General features: G+C 45.4%; 1 protein-coding gene across 2 annotated transcripts in view; it reads right to left on the bottom strand.

Moving 5' to 3' along the window:
- Positions 1 to 16,974, bottom strand: part of PRMT3 (protein arginine methyltransferase 3) — a 119,931-nt gene extending 102,957 nt beyond the window's left edge. The window contains exons 1-5 of one of the 2 annotated variants that reach the window (XM_019552045.1): positions 16,805 to 16,974; positions 15,515 to 15,597; positions 11,047 to 11,096; positions 7,689 to 7,791; positions 5,354 to 5,507 (exon numbers count right to left, since the gene is read on the bottom strand). In XM_019552045.1, coding sequence (XP_019407590.1) covers positions 5,354 to 5,507; positions 7,689 to 7,791; positions 11,047 to 11,096; positions 15,515 to 15,597; positions 16,805 to 16,935 — 521 coding nt within the window. In that variant the 5' untranslated portion in view covers positions 16,936 to 16,974. The remainder of the gene's footprint in view (positions 1 to 5,353; positions 5,508 to 7,688; positions 7,792 to 11,046; positions 11,097 to 15,514; positions 15,598 to 16,804) is intronic. The other variant, XM_019552046.1, reaches the window with a different exon arrangement.
- Positions 16,975 to 17,197: the final 223 nt, after the last annotated feature.

Here is a 17,197-nt window from a genome sequence, read left to right on the forward strand (position 1 = left end):
AGGAATAACGGTCACAAGCTGGCAGAGGGTAGGTTTAGGTTAGATATCAGGAGGCGCTACTTCACAGTCATGGCGGCTAGGGTCTGGAACCAGCTTCCAAGAGAAGTGGTGCAGGCTCCTACCCTGGGGGTCTTTAAGAGGAGGTTGGATGGACATCTTGCTGGGGTCATTTGAGCCCAGTATTCTTTCCTGCCATGGCAGGGGGTCGGACTAGACGATCTGCTCAGGTCCCTTCCGACCCTAGAAACTATGACCGAGGTAAAGGCTTGACTGTGTACACCAGGGATGGGCACAATACAGCCCACAGGTTGGATTTGGCCCACTAAGCCATTCTATCCGGCCTGTGAGGCCCCTAGAAAATTGAGAAAATTCATATTTATCTGCTGCTGCTGCTCAGCCCCAATGGGCAAGCCTGGAGCCAGCTTGGGGCCCAGGCTGAGTAGCAGTGGTAGGGAACAAACTGCTGCTCACTGCAGGCGAAAAGCAGCTGCTCCCCCTCCTGCACTGAGCAGCAGTTTGTTTCCCACTGCTGCTGCTCAGCCCAGATGGGCGAGCACTGGGCGTACAGGGTCGGGGTGGCGTGCTTGTCCCCCACCTGTACTGTGCGGCTGGGTGGTGGGCTGGGGGTGAGCAGGCATGCAGGAACCAGCAGTAGCCAAGCAGGAGTCCAGGGCCTGACTCAATTTGGTAAGTAGCCCTCTGCTCAAAATAATTGCCTGCCCCTGGTGTACACAAATTTCCAGGGAGACGATAGGGCCCAGGGGTAGGTAATCAGGTCTGTTATCTCTCATCTCCGTATACAGCTGTTAACAAGGATATTATCTTTGGAGACAAATCCACAGTTTGAGAACTGGAACACTGTATCACAGAGATAATTAATGGGATCTTCTAGGCAGAACACTGAGTCCCATTGTGTAGTGTGGTTTTCTTTAATCTTTACTAATCTAGAGAGGAGCCTCTGGGAACCCCATAAAATTGGGTCCCTAATATAGTCCATGGCCTGTTGTGACCCATTTATAAAATTTTTCTAAAAAGATTATATGAACATATTGTCTCAAATAGTTTTAATTTAAGATTTGTTAAAGCTCAAGGATAATAGGGATTACAACTTCTAATACTCTTTTTATAGATTTATCATTTTTTTAAAAGCATCTTAAAAAAGTAAAAAAAATCCAGTTAAATAAAAAATCTGATTTAAATAAAAAAATCTAATTAATTTTTTTTTTAATTGTTGATTTTTATCCACCCTGATTAAGATACATTTGGAAAATATATAATGATCTAAACTAAAATTGTCCCAGAACATATTTCAAATGGGTTTTACCAATCCTAAAACTACAGGCAACCCCTGCTTAACATGGTTTAGCTTGCCACGGATTCACTATACACATTTAAAATACCTACCTGGTTCCACTTAGTGCTCAGGGCATTTCATTATAATGCTAAGCATGGGGGTGGGGAGAAGAAGCGACAGTGGCATGGAGTGAAGTGGTGAGTGGCAGCTGGCGGGGGCCCAGGATGGGATGATAGGAATACAGGGTCTGCTTTGGCATGTGGGGCTGGAGCCAGTTGGGAGGAGCAGCAGTGGCGGTGAAAAGGGTCAGGTGGGAGGGTGAGCAGAGTGAGTGAGCACTGAGCCCGGGCCAGGGGGGTGGCAAGAGCACAGGGTCCACTCTGGCACTTGGCACTAGAGTGGCTGGCCAGGGCGGAGCAGTAGAGAGAAGGGACAGGTGGGCTGGCGGGAGCTCAGGGTGGCGCCCAGAGCCAGGGCCACCAGGACGACAAGAGCACAGGGCCAGGGCTGGCAGGGCCCAAGGTGGGGCAGGAAGATCATGGGATCTGTTCTGGCACATAGTGCTGGAGCAGCTGGCAGGCAGGGAGGAGTTGCAGCCATGGTGGTGAGAAGAGGCAGGGGGGAGACATGACTGCAGGGCCCGGGCCAATGGGGCAGCAGGAGCACAGAGCAAGGGGGAGGCGGCAGGAGTACAAGGTCTGGCCCACCAGGTGGTGCCGGAGCAGCTGGCAGGCAGTCGGGGAGGGGCAGTGATTTATTTACATTAATTTCTATAGGCAAATGGATTTTGCTTAGCGCAGTTCCGTTTAACACTCAGTTTTTTTGGAGCTAATTAAGGCCACTAAACAGGGGTTGCCTGTACTTTAATATAAAGAAATGCACACACAATCATGATTTAAAATCTAGTCCCATGCTAGATTTAGCAAGCTACTGAATGATGAAAAAACTACATTTAAGAATTAATTCTGAAAGATTTCTAGGTAAGATTGTTAGGAGAGATGAAAAGAAACAGAAACAGAGAACAAGTACTGTCATTTAATCGTACTCTGACAATAAACCCTCGCATTTCCAAACTGTCAAATAAGCTCAGTCATAAGCTATAATAACATTCAGAAAACTGTTGCCATCAATTAACCAAAAAGAAAGCCACTATGCTTCAAAAAGACGTGCACTGTGACCCTGTCAACTCAAACAAAACATTAAAGCAGGTCAGTCTGAATGGTAGGCTTTAAAGCAGGGATTTCCAAACTATGGTATGTATACCCCCCAGGGTACACAAGACATCCCTGGGTGTGTGTGGGGGGGAAGGTGAACGGAAGAAATTGTGTAATGGTGGATTTAACTTTTATTATAACAATAATTGGCATTTAAAGGGTTAAAATATAAAGTGTATGCTGGTAAGGGTATGCAATAAGAAAAAGTTTGAGAACCTTTGCTTAAAAAAACAAAAACACAATTCAGATACGGCAGTAAATGTGTGATTCAACAGGTGACTATCCTAACACCAACACGGAAACAACACGGTTTTAGAAGGCACTGTGATCAGGCAAGATGTGCGGCTGACTTCCTGAGGACTGGGGCAATTGCCTGTGGTCCTCCCCTACCTCCCTTCCCCCCTCCTTCTTATATGAATTTCCTTCTTGTGCAGGAAGACAGGAACAGCCCCAGGATCCCAGGCCAGAAGCCTCTGCTTGGCATGGGCTTCTGGCTGGGGATGAGGGAGTTGGGGCTGAAGGTGAGGCGGAGCCAGGCCAGCCTTGCTGCTGTGGCTGATCAGTCCTGCCACCGGCTTCCCCTGGGTCCTACTGCCGCTGGCTCCTGTCATCTTTGACGGGCAGCCAAGGGGAGATAAATATTAAAATTTTCTAAATTTTTTTAGGGGGCCTGCGGGCTGGGTAGAAAGGCCTGGCAGGCTGTATTTTGCCTACCCCTGTGATAGCAGCCCTCCTCACTCTTTACTGCGCAGTTCAGAGTACAGTCAGTTACAGAGACAATAGATACAGTGTGTTACTATGCAAATAGCCTTAATAGAGTTATAAAATTAGACAAGAGGGCTGAAAACACTATGTACTTTAGCAGTTTACACATTTATCAGGTATGCAGGTAACTGGAGTTTGTTACAATGTTGTTTGTTGGAGTATTGTAAGCGGTAGCCATCAAATTGGGACTGGTAATGTGTTAGGTAGTTAGGAAAATTATGCACGTATCCAGTACGCCTTTAAGTGGAGCATAGAGGGAAGTGACTTCAAATCTCACGTAAGCAAAGAATCTATTTTGGGAAGAAAGTTTGGCAAACATTAAGAGGCAACAAGGTGAAAAAAAAAAGTACCAGTTCAAGAAGATGTAAATGTTAATGCCTCTTACTTCAGTTAAAGTTAGGGTGAATGAGTTACTAGAAAAAGAAACAAAAAAACCCCATGTTACCTAGATTTAAGATGGTACTATTAAGAACACTGCCTGCTACAAGCGTGAGCTTTAGCAAACTGAAGCAGGATGCAAGAGGATACTTCCATTTGTAAAGATCACACTGATAGCCCATGGAAGTCCTGGCTTTTTACTATGGTACCTAAAACAGTGTTTAAGGGCCTCTCTAGAGGGTCAGGTAAAGGACCTAGGATCCAATATGCAATCCACACAATCACACTTCCTGCCATGCTACACATGCATAGCACAAGGCATGACTGTGGGATCCAGCATGAGATGCAATCACGCCTACCAGTGCAGGGGAAGCCTATCACCATTGCAGGCTCCCCCTTCACCAGCAAGCTCCCATACCTGTGACAGGACTTGCAGCTCCAGCAGTACCCCACAGCTGCCACTGCCAAAAAAGTCCTGTCATGGCAGGACTCTCAGCCATGGTGAGCTGCCAAGGGTAAGAGTCTTGTCAGCTGTGAGATCCCAGCTGTAGCAGCATATGGTGCACCCCCCATGGCTGGGAGCCCTTTTCAATTGACAGGGCTCCCAGAAGCAGTCACGCCTTGCTACACATGCAAATTAAAGGTGGATAGAAAACACCTATAAAGTTATTACACATTTTCCAGCTCTAACTTTATAACTACAGGGATCTTTTTATGGTGTGGCAGCTTGATTACACATGCGGCTTCTCCACGCCGCTGCCGCATACCCTGGTTGACAACCCCTGAACTAATTTACTGCATTACACGTATAACATGTAGAGGTAGCCTAAGTCACTCAAACTGTACAGTGGACTTATAAAGCTGAAACTAGCAACACAATAATTAATGCAACTACACTTGCCAACAGACAGCCCTCTTATATCAACCAATGTATATTAAATAAGGTTTTAGCTTCTCTGAATGCCCTGACTAGTGGCTGAGGTTGTCATCTTAAAAGAGCAGTTGGCAGGATTTCTTAAGTATTGTGAGACCCTGGGTACATCTACACAGATGCTACGTTGCCATAGCAATGTGCTATGGTGACGTAGCATCTGCTGGCAAAACCTGTGACACCACAGCTATGTCACTACAGCAGTGCACTGCCCTATTATAGTGCATTGCCACAGCAACACATTGCTTTAAAGTTAAGTGTGCATGGTGCACACAGCGCAATACCAGCTGTTACTGCATTGCCTTTTAGTACTTCCGAAAGGAAGTACTAAATGATGGCACAGTAACACCACCACCATAACAGCACAAGTAAACACGCTCCCTGAACCAATGACAAAAACAGCTTCAGATTTCAAGTTAACAGGTACAGCAAAAAATTTAAGATTAGCTTAATAATCTAAGCAGGAGTCCCTGAAGTAGTTGTAGGGGAGAGAGCAGCTGAAGAGAAGGGATTGCCAGTGAAAACTTCACTACACCAAAATTAGATTTCACTCAAGGGGACAAGAAATGAATGCAACAGGACACGTCCTGTTTTGTCAATTTTGTTGCAACTTAATTTATAGTCTTCAAAAACCTACAGACAAATTGTAAATAGACCACTTTTTGGTTTTATTGTACATTAGAATTCTGTTGTTTCATTAAATTTCTATTTGCCTTTAATACTACTATTTGGAAACCGTATTAGAGAAAAATCTTCAATCAATACACTCACTTCATTTTTTGAAGATCTTCTTGTGCTGTTGCCAAACCAATTTCTGCAAGCTTTGCTCTCTGTTCAGCATGTCGTAAGCGTTCAAGGAGAGATTTGGTGTCACTTAACTCACTAGAGTATGAAACATTTGTTGGATCAGAAATATCCTCGATATCTGATGAAATGGAACAAAAAACACCTTCATAAACAAAACTGCAAGCTAACAGTGTTACCTAATAGTAAAAGAAAAATTTGAAAGCTAGGTAAGCATCAGATTGACAGTAATTACATGTTATTCCGTAGGTATTCTAACTGAATTTGATAGGACTACTTGCCAAAGGCAATGTATGGTCCCATGCTTAGCAACACCAATAAATTTGTAGTTAAAAGTTGTCTGAATACTAGATTCTAGTTATAAGTACAAGTTAACTTTAACTAAAGCTAACAAAGGAGTTTTACACTGTTTCACTAATTATTTTATCCCAGAGACAGGAGGCCTGTTAACTTTAGGGGGGAAAACTATTTATAAATTTAAAATATTCTAACTAGAATATTCAGCAGCCAAATCTCTGTATCCGAATCAAATCAGGAGACCAATAAAAAGGTCCTAATCGAATCGGAAGCCTCCAAATCAATTCAGAAAAGATTTGGCCAAAGTCCACACAGGCAGCAGTCCTCAAAGATGCTGGACACAGTTGCTTCCAGCTGGTAAGTCTGTGGTGGTGGGTGGAGGGAAGGGGTGTGTTGGGGGGTGCAGATCAATGCCCACACAGCGAGAGCGGGATTAGGGCTGGGACAAGCTGCCCAGCCAGGGTGCGGCAGGGGCTATGCCTTGCTACCGCTTGCCCAGCCAGGGCAGGGGGCAGCACAGGCATGTCTTGCTGCCAAGCAGCAGCACGGTATAGCTGCTAGTATCTCCGAATTGAATCACTGCCACTCCGAATCAGCCAAAATCAAATTGAATACTTGCCGCTTCGCACAGGTCCCTAGCCCCTTCAAACCTCCTTCTACAGCTTTTGTGATCCTTCAGAAATATGCTTCTAGATCCTTAGCCAAGTAAAATGAATTAATGATTAAAATAGTGCCTTGCCCTCAGAAATCGTAGGTCAAATCTTGTAGCCCTTAAAATCTGTAGCTTAACTCTCACTGTTGGACAATGGCACAAGGTCAGGCCCTACCATACTTGGAAGGTGTAATGAGAAATCATTGCAGTGGAGTTTCTTGCAAGGCAGAGCTTTTCATTTTACTCAATGGACAACAAGGCACAAGTATTTAGAACACAATTTTTCTGACATGCTGAGCTTCCACAACTTTGCTTCAGATGAAGCAAAAAGTACTTATCCCTCCTGAAAAGCTAGCGCTCAACAACTTACTCAGAAGTCAAGCCTGTACTTGTGCCAGAACAATTCACATGCACAAATACGGAGTGGGGAATGACTGGGCACGCTGCAGTACTGTCAAGAAGGACCCAGGGGTAACAGCAGACCAACAATACGCTTTGGCTGCAAAAGGCCAACTGCCTGCTGGGTTGCATTAACAGGCATATCAAATTCAAGTCAACAGACTCAATTCTTCAGCTACATTCAGCACTGGTGAGGCCTCATCTGTAGGACTGTATCCAGTTCTGGGCACGGTACTTCAAGATAGACATGGACAAATTAGACAAAGACAATTTATAATACGCAAAGTTTTCTTCCCCTGTGCCACAGATTACTTGCTGCCTTTTTCATATATTTATTTTGGGTATATTCTGATTTAAGAAACCCAACATTAATATTCAGCGAGGTCTAGAATATTTCCATTCTTACGAAGTAACAAAACATATGCAATTAAATCACGGAATCTGGCAATTTATACCATGAGTGTCAAAGATAGAGCCCACAGAGCTCTTAGGAAGGTCAGGAATTCAAAGGTGGGGAGAGCATAGGCAGGGACCAATACTGAATTCCCAGCTACAGAATCTCATGAGGAATGAATGCCACTGGTGAGGGTGAGCAACACTGATCCAACCAATGAGAAGACCCAGTAAGTTTATCAGCCCTGGTTTACACCATACTGTTCTATGAAGTGTGTATCTGTTTTACAATACAGAACAGAAATATTGTCAAAACCTAGCACATGTAAAGTTACCACATCCAACTAAAGTAGCAGAAATCTCTTAAAAAGTCACTTAATTTTAGCATTTTGGATAGCACATTGTCTGGGGAGATGTACATCTAATCAGTTTAGGAGCAAATATAATACTTCACATGAGACAGGCTTCACATGAGACGAACCAAGTTAAATTACAGGATAAATGGTGTTTTACTAAAAATACCACACACAGCATTAAAATTAATAAATAAAAAGATCTTACCAAACTGAAGTAAGAGATCATCTTCAAGCACTGGTTTTAAGTATTCCTCCTCTTCCCAAGGCAGTGGGCTGCTGAGAGAATTCAAATATTCTGCAGTTGGTTTCTGGACAGAGACAGTTAAAGAAGCATATGACACAAGTTTCTTATAAGTACAGAACCTTTATTTCACATGCACAGACTATGCTACTGACAGCAGTTTCGCTTTTCTCCCATCACTGAAGTCATGGGAAACATTACCAAACATTACCAAAAAACACACCACACATCCTTAGAGCAAAAGCTAAGAACAAAACATTACCTGACAGCCTAACAAAATAGTAGGGAAAGGAACCTCTGAATTCTCTCCCTGGCTCTGACGACACATTTTTCTCCAAATATTGCACTGTTTCAGTAAACCAAACCTATGTGCAAGTTGACCCCATAGTTTCAGACAAACAGCAGCTATTGACATACCTAGGGGTGCACCAATAGAGATTTTCTGGGCTGATACCGATGGCCGATTTTTAACAAGCCATATCAGCTGATACAGATTTGATGGTGGATATGCAGCCCCACAGCATGGAGTGGCGACTGGCTGGTAAGTCTGTTGTGAGGGAAGGAGTAGGAGGGCAAGATCAAGGCCCCTGTGGTTAGGGAGTGGGGCCAGGGTAGGTGCTGCACAGCCAGGGTGGGGCACGGGACAGAGCCCTGAGCAGCTCGTTTGGGGGGAGGGGGGGCATGGGGCAGCTCCTGTTGTTATACATACCCCAGGAAGGCATGGGGGGCATGTGCCCCTGGATCTGTGCAAGGAGCGAGAGTGGGCTGGGGCCTGGGCAGTGCCACTCTTCTCAGCAGGAGGTTGGAGCAGGCTGAGCTTGGAGTGGACAGTAGTGGCACTGGGATTGGGGCTACAGGATGGAAGGAGGGAGCTGCAGCCACTCCAAAATTCGCCATAGCCCCCACTCCCAGTGCCACCACCACCCACCCGGAGTGCAGCCTGGCTCAGTCCCCTGCCAGGAAGAGCCTGGCACTGCCCCAGCCCCAGCTTGTCCTTGCCCTGCATGCAGATCTGGGGATGCATGCCCCGCCCCCAGGGTGCATGCAGCAGCAGGAGCTGCCCCCTCTCCCCACGTCCCCCGGACAAGCCATGCATGGCTCTGTCCCATGCCCTACTCTGGATGTGCAGTGCCTGCTCCTGCCCTACACCCTCCCTCACTACAGGGGTCTTGATCTGCCCCTACACCCCTTCCCCCACAGACTTACCAGCTGGACCTAGCTGTTCTCCATGCTGCCCGGCTGTGCTTCTTGCCACCTGTGTACTGCACTGCAGCTGAGCACATGCACATGATATTTATCCTTCAGTTTTCCTTATATCAATGCCTATCCAATATGGGATCAACATATCAGTGCATCTTTGGCATAATCAGGTAAAAAGCTACTTCCATTAAAGGCAATTTAAACAAGGAAAGAACCCAAAGGTTTAAATGAACTCAAATACTAAAACAAAAACAATACTGAAAACATTGGGCATGGTTTTATGGAATGAACATACAAGTCAAAACCAAAGGGAGGACAGTTATACATCAACACCATGTATAAGCTACATGGATTTTTTATGTTTCTACTTGAAGAAAGAAAAGGAGACATAATCTGAACAATACAATATATCATCACTGTTGTCATAACAATATAACAAAGGCAGACACTAGCTTGTTCAGGTACCGCTGGAGTCTGAACCATGGGACCTCAGCCACACAGCAAACCTTCCTATTCTGAGCTCCATGTTTCTGTAGTTAAACTGCCAACAGCACCTGAGATGGCAAATTAAAAGCTAACTCATGTATGTCTAAGCTATACTGAAGTCACTGCTACACTGATATCTCGAAGGGACTTTGAAATAGTTAACACAAAGTCCTCCAAGGATCTTAGGAAGACTTGCATACCTCTGAGAACCTGTGCCTTCTGGCTCAGTATACCAGTTCTTAAGAAAGATCTGCATGTTCCACATTTCTTGGGGAACAAGAGAATTCAGTATAGACCTCATTTCTCCATTTGGAAATGGCTACCGTAAAAGCACCTAGTTTAGATGAATGCTTTAAAGAGGAGGTGAGATGGGCACATGAGAGAGGTGAATGGAGAAGCCAGTAGGTTGGAGTTTGGGATGGGTGGATGTGCTTGAAACCTATGTATAGAGGTAGGTGCCAGCTGAATTGGAGACTACAAACAGTAGGTGCTGAAATGGATGCGTCCATCTGGTACATTGCAGGATGGTGTTCACTGAGGCCACCAATACTTCTATGCCCTAATATCTGTTTGATGAGAGAGACTCACCACCTCCCTCCCATTACAGGCTGTATATCAGTCCCCTCTTTGCCTGCCCAAAGCAGGAAGCCAGAACCCCTCAGAAGGAGCTGCAAGCAACTGACCTTGTGTAGGACTTCTCATTCTCCAATGTCTGGGCCCCCCTTGACCATTATGGAACAGCTTCAGCAGGATCCACCTGAGGGTCCAGCCCACCCACACTTGTCCCTAGGGGTGTCCCTGTCCCCTGGCCACACTGGGTCAGAGCTTGGAACACAAAGCTCACAAAGGTTCCTGGTCGTATTATGACATCAGAACCCCTTGTAGCCAATCCACTGGCTCTCTCTTCAGGGCATTTGCATTCTGCTACCTCAGCACAGGTCTCACACAGGGGAAGGAGAGAAGGATCAAAAAATATCAAGTTATCTGAAGCCCATCTAGACTAAAACAAAACTGAATCAAGTGACAGGATGCCAATCTGGTTAAAAGCTGCAGTTATTCACATACAGTATTAGGGCTATTGTTAAACCTGACTTAAATATAACCAGAGAAAAGACAAAACTAAAATTTCAAATTAAAATTAAAGTTCCACTCTCTTTCTACTACTACTCCATGATTCTCTCTTTTTGTAGCTTCTATCTAGAGTTGACCATTGTGGACAGAACTTCACCAACAACTGGGAACCAGGGGATAAGAAAGACCATTTAAATAAACAGCTTAATCAATTAGTACTCCACTCATTCCACCAAAATCCAGGATGGAGCAACCATACAGGAAACCCAATAATTTGAATTTTATGCAAGGCTGGAAATATTGCAATGGAAAAGAATAAGTCAGGTGCCTCAACTCAAATCAATTTGAAAGGAAATACAAGTTAAGCTGCCACTTCTAAAATACTCACATATCTGCAGAAGCCAACTGATAAATATTTTCAGCCAGTTTTCCCAAGCTTCCCATCTTAAGACTTTGTGCAGAATTACACAAAAAAGACCACACATGGAAATTTTATGGCTACTACCTATGTTTCCGTTGCATATGTATAAAAATAACAAACTGAAGTAATAAGTTGCCTACTTACCTTTATTCTAACAAAGTTTATTAGCTTAACATATCCATAAAATTCAAGTCCTGAAAAAAAGAATAAAACTAATGTAAAAGAAAATCTACATAATTTACAATAACATGAATGTTAATTGGTTGTTCAATTGGCCGATTTTCCCTTGGGGTTTACATCATTATCTAGCTCAGTGTTTGCATCTTAATTTGCCATTTACATTATTCTGAAATTTTTCTACAGGATAAAAATGACCGATTCTTTAATTCAGTTCAAATGTATATTTAACATGCTAAAAACTAAACATATGGAAACACAGTTTATCATCAGGGATTTTCTTCTCTTGCCAAACAGCTATTATTTTTACAAAGGTTCCTTAACTGTAAACCCCTTCTGTCTAAGAACTACATAGAACAGAATACTTATCCACTTTTGTGCTTTCGGCCTACTGAAAATAAGTTAATCCTGGCCAACAATAATAGATGACAAACATTCCTTTAAAATGGCTATTTAACACAACAAAAGCAGTATACATACATGCATGGACAGCAGTTGCATTGAACAGCCATTACCTAAAGCCAAATCTTAGCCTCCACTGGTCTTATAGCTTGTACACGGTTCTCTAAATCCTTCAAATATTGGTCTCCTCCCAGCATATCTTCCAAAATTATGGCAACCTGAACTGCAGGCCAGGTAGGTCTGGTCCAGGGGTGCAGAGGGAAGCAGGATATGTGGGCCCAGCCTTGCCACTGTTCCCCCACTGCCAAATTTTCCAACCCATGGAGAGGCCTGCAGGCCCAATGTCATGGCTCTACAGGCTGGATTTGACCCAAGAGGTTGACCACTCCTGACCTAGACAGACAATTTCTGAAACCAAATTCCTCCTAGCTTTTTTCCTTATTTCCAGACTCCCAAATTATTTTCAAAATGTTTTGGATGCAAAAACAAAAATAAAATTCCTCCCTAGGCTCCTCTACTCTAATTAAAAAGTATCTTCTTTCTTCAAGAACAATTTCTGTATATCCAAACTATGATTGCTCTAGTTTCCTCAGAAATAATTTTCCTCCATCTTAACACAAGCCTACCTACAAATTGCTGCCCTTTACACTACACCTATATTAGCTCTCTGCTACTGTTTTTAAAAGTATCCAAGCAATTTAGTCTCATAAGTCACAGTGTCAAGTCTAAAGCTACATAGATATTTGGGACTTTCAATGAGACATTAGGCTAGGACGTAACATACTTATACTGGTATAATTTACATCAGTTGGTACAATAACGTAACCTATGCTGATAACCAAACCAGCTCTCTGAAGGTAACTGTTAGCAATAAGTCAGTGCTTCCCAAACTTTTCCTCAGCATGACTCCATTTATTAGAAGTCCACCGATACATCAGTCCAATATTAGATTGGCACCAATACAGAGAAAGCTGTCTATATTGGAAATCAGCCTGATGTGGCCAATAAATGGCCTATGCAGGTGTTTAGCTGCAGCACAGCATGTAGGCAGTGAGAAGCACAGCCAGCAGCACGGAGAGCTGTGTGTATCTGGTAAGTAGGGCAGCATGGAGCTTCGGTCACCAATTTGATTCGTAGGATATCTGGACCAAATCAGCAGCCGAATCTCCAAATCCGAATTGAATCAGGAGACCCATTAAAAGATCTGAATCAAATCCAATGCCTCTGAACCGATTCGGGCCCGATTCAGAGAGATTCGGATTGGGCGAGCTGAGCAGGGGGTGGGCTCTGCCATGAGCCCTCAGAGGTCCTGATCGCTGCTGCCAAAGCCAGTGAGTGCAGGGGTTGTTTTTTTGGTTTTTTTGAAGTGCTGGGGGGCTGGAGCTGGGCAGGGCATGGGGCCAGGCAGGGCAGCCACAGGGGCTTTTCCCGCGGCTCCCCCTGCCCAGGGAGAGGCAGGCACAGCCAGGGGAGCCGCGGGAGGACCCGCAACCACCTGGGTGTGCTTGCTTCTCCTCAGCAGATCCAACCAATGCCAAATCTCCGATTCTGATTCAGCCAAATCGAATGGGCACAGCGATTCAAATCACCAAATCAGATCACTGTCCTCCAAATCGGCCGAATCCTAAGTGAATTCTACTTTATTCACACAGGCCTACTGGTAAGTCTGGTGTGGTGGAAGGGGAGGAGGAAGGAAAGGGCCATGGGGGGGGGGGGCAGATCAAGGCCCCAGTGGTGAGGGAGGGAGTGGGGCTGGGAGGCAATGCTCAGCTGGTGGGATGGGTGGCATGGCACAGAAAGTCGGGGGGCAGCTCCTGCTGCTGCACACCACTCATCTAGAAGCCACTCGTCCAGCAGCTCCTGCTGTTGCTCCTCTGGGAAGATATGGAAGAGGCATGTGCCCCTGGATCTATGCAGGGTAGAGCCATTCTATGCTGTGCTGAGGGTGGGCGCTGGTGGTGCTGTGAGAAGGGGATTACAGCAAATTTTGGGGTGGCTATAGCCTTCCTACCCTGTAGCCCCCTCCAGCATCACCGTCGCTGCCTGCCCCAAGCGCAGCCCAGCCCAGCCCAGCCCCTGCCCGGAAGAGCCCGGCACTGCCCCACCCCTGGCCCCAGCTCGCAGCTGCAGCCTGCCCCGCCCTACACCATGCAGCTCTGGGGGGCATATGTCCCCCCTCCCCTCCCACGTCCTCCTGGGGTGCACATAGAGGCAGGAGTTTTCCCCTTTTTCCCCTTGATGAGCCACAGCTCCATCCTGCGCTGTTATACCCAGGCTAGGCAGCGCCTGCCCCTGCCCCATTCCCACTCCCTCCTTCCCTCACTGCAGCGGTCTTGATCTGCCCCCCCACACCCTTTCCCTTCCTCCAAAACAGACTTACCAGCTGCATGCAGCTATCAGAAATCTGACTGGTATCGGTCGATATGCTTCCTTAAAAATTGGCTATAGGTATCAGCTCCAAAAATCTCTATCAGGGCACCCCTACCATTTATGACCCCATTTCCTCAGCATGGCCCCTCACTCCCAACCCACAGCACCCCACCCTGGTGACTGCATTCACTGATGTTGTGACCCTATTTGGGGTCATGACCCACAGTCTGGGAACTGAGGCAATAAGTGCTATTTCACAACCTAACCACTAGGTGGAAGGGGAATTGGTAATAGCTTGTTTTCACAGAACATAGGGTTGCACCTAGATTAAACTGACTAGTTTCACGTATGTGCCTCTTACACAACTAAAAACGTTTACTACTTGCTTAATCTGGAGGAACTATACCATAGCATCTTTACCCTGGAATTAAATGATTACATGACTACAAGGCTGCATGTTGTACATCCAGCCCACGTTTACATCCATTTAAGTGTGTAATATGTGCACATCCTACCTGGAAGTCCCAAATGTCTAAATCACATTTGAATAGAGCACTTAAAAAAATCCAGAATTCTAGATAACGTGTTCATATTTTAGTGAAGAATTATTGTGCTCTATTTGCCAGGCTAGTTGGTTATATTTGATGTACTATAGTCAAGCTTAGCAGTCATTTCACAGAAAAATTCTGGTCTGTTCAGGCAATTTCTTAACACATTTAGCGGTTTCAAATTCTTCTTTTTTATAATGAACTTGTAATATCTGCCTATGATTGATTCTATAAAAAATAACTAATGCACGGGCCAGCTCCTACTTTCCTTACTAGGTGCCTACGTATAATCCTATTCCAAGGATCAAGTCCCTGAAACACAGTCAACACAAAAGGTGACTGGATCCTCTTCTTCCTTGCTGCTTTTTTTACATGTTATCATAAGAGCTTTAGTAATGGAATTGGCACATGCCTGAATAACCTCTCTTAATTTGCTTGGTTTTACCATCCTCCCACTACCACTTCCTACTTTGTTATCTTCCCTCCTCCCCATCCTCTTCATATTTAATTCATGTTCTTGATCAACATTCACAAACATTTTGCCTACTATTAGTTTCCATGTGGCAGGCATTGAATGTCATTATTTTGTGGCACTGAGGAGTTCTAATTCAGGTCATCAGCACCCAAAATACAATTCTAAAAAGACCAGTCTTTTAGCCGGGTTCCCTAAAAAAACAGATGAATTACAAGTGCAGAATTACACTTAGATGAATTAGAAGAAAGAGAAGTGGGATAAGTGTACTGCAACGTATAACAACAAAACAAAAACAGAAGCAAAAAAATCAAGTTGTACTCTCATACAGCTGCTCAGATCTGAGAATGATAATAAATAGCCATAATAGAGCCTCTGCTATTCAGTGTGACAGGCCTAGAAAATGTGAACATAAACAAAGAAAACAGGTATAAGATACAAGAAGAGTCCATCATAAAAAAAGGGGGGTACAGATGTCTTATTTAGGAAAACATAAAAAGTATGTGTCCAGACTTCAATAGGCTTTGTTTCTGGACAGATGCACGCGTGCGAACTTTCTCTGATGGTCCACAACACCTGTTTATTTTTCTAATTAGGACACTGCTTCATGGCATATGCTTAAGAGTCACGAAAAGATACCTACCGTGCTTTTGAATCATGTTGTCAATACTAAACTGATGCTCTGATTTACAGTGGGAAAATGTATCTTCAGCAGAATTGAACAGCCTACAATTAAGAAGAAACCAAACAGAAAGTGAAGAACATGGGACAAAGTTAACATTTAAATTCAGATTACGTGGGTTTTTCTGTGCTTTATCAAATTTCCTCAAGACTACAGTTCAGTAGTGCTGCTCATTTGTTTTGGAAGGATGAGGAATGGAAGATGAAATAATGCCTGCTCACCCACATCGCGAGTCCAAATTAAAATTTGCAAAATACTTTGTAACGAAGCTACATGAAGAGATTTCAGACATTTTTTAAAGGAGAATTTCAGCTGGTGCCCCTCCTTTGTTAGCTATGTCATGCTTTTACAACCAATACACAAAACCTACATATACAAAACTCTTGCCAGCTACCCATGTGGCATCACCTGACACAAAAGTTATTTGCGTTTTTTCCCAGACAGTGGAAGTCCCATGTTGCTTCATCGAACGCAATCAGTTTGTTGCCACTGAGCCATTTCTTCCCTATTTAGCCTCAAACTGATGGATCCCGAATCTTGGTTATGACCACTCTAAGAAGAAAACTGTGCACCGTGCTGTCACAGGGCCTTACCACACATTCCACTTAAAGCCACTAGAAACCTGCTGTGCAGTTGCTATACATTTTCAAGCACTGACTTTATAGCTGGTTGGCCCTTTTTAAAGCTGACTGTCATTTTGATGGTGTAATAACCTGGCACATGCGGATGGTCTACACTGGTCTACACAAGACGCTACATCGCCATAGTGTGTCCCCACAGCTGAGGGTGGCAGCTGCGCACGATAGATCTCAGGGTGCTTAAAATGCTATAGGTGATCTCCTATTTAAAAGGCTGAAGACCACTGCTAAAAGTAACATAACTGCTAAAAGTAACAGCACTAGTAACAGCTGTTACTCTGTCGTCATGAAGCACTTCCAAAAACAAGCACTGAAAGACAGCACAGTAACAACTACACTGTGGGGGGTATGCAAACACATGCCCATTGATATTTACTTGCGCAGTACACCTCGCGGGGGATATTTACCCTGGCACGTACAGACACACCCATCAATATGTAACTGCGCAGTATATGTGACGTACAGCAGGCGCCACGTGCGTGGCAAACTGAGGTCACGACAGGGCTGGGCGCACAGGACCTCCCGTGACAGCACAACCCGGCCCCAGCGTCTCAGGCACTCGCCGCTACCCGCGGGAGCCCCTAAAGGGTGACCCTCCCGCCCCGCCACGGACCTCTCGCAGAAGAGGCAGCGGCTCCGCGGCTCCTGGGCCGTTTCCTCCTCCTCGTCCTCCCACAGATCCTCATCGCCGCTATCCCACAGGGCGGGCAGGCCGCTCTGTCCCGCACCCGCTCGCGTGCACATGGCCCCAATGAGCCCGGCACCGCCCACGTGCACCCAGCGCGTAGCCTGCCCCGCTTCCGGGTTGGCGGCCAGAACGCGGGGCGCATGCGCGGGGCGAGCCGGCATTCCTAGAGGGACCGCCGGGAGGGTGGGGCTGTGCCCTGGCCCCGCGCCCCCTGCCGGCCGGGCGGCCCAGCGCGCTCTGCGCCTGCGCGGGCTCTGCAGTACCCCATTGGCTGTCCCCCGTTTGGTACCTGCAAAGGACCGGAATGAATGCGTGGCC

The sequence above is a fragment of the Crocodylus porosus genome, unplaced genomic scaffold, assembly GCF_001723895.1.
Source record: "Crocodylus porosus isolate Cpor-Errol unplaced genomic scaffold, CroPor_comp1, whole genome shotgun sequence".
Lineage (NCBI taxonomy): Eukaryota > Metazoa > Chordata > Crocodylia > Crocodylidae > Crocodylus > Crocodylus porosus.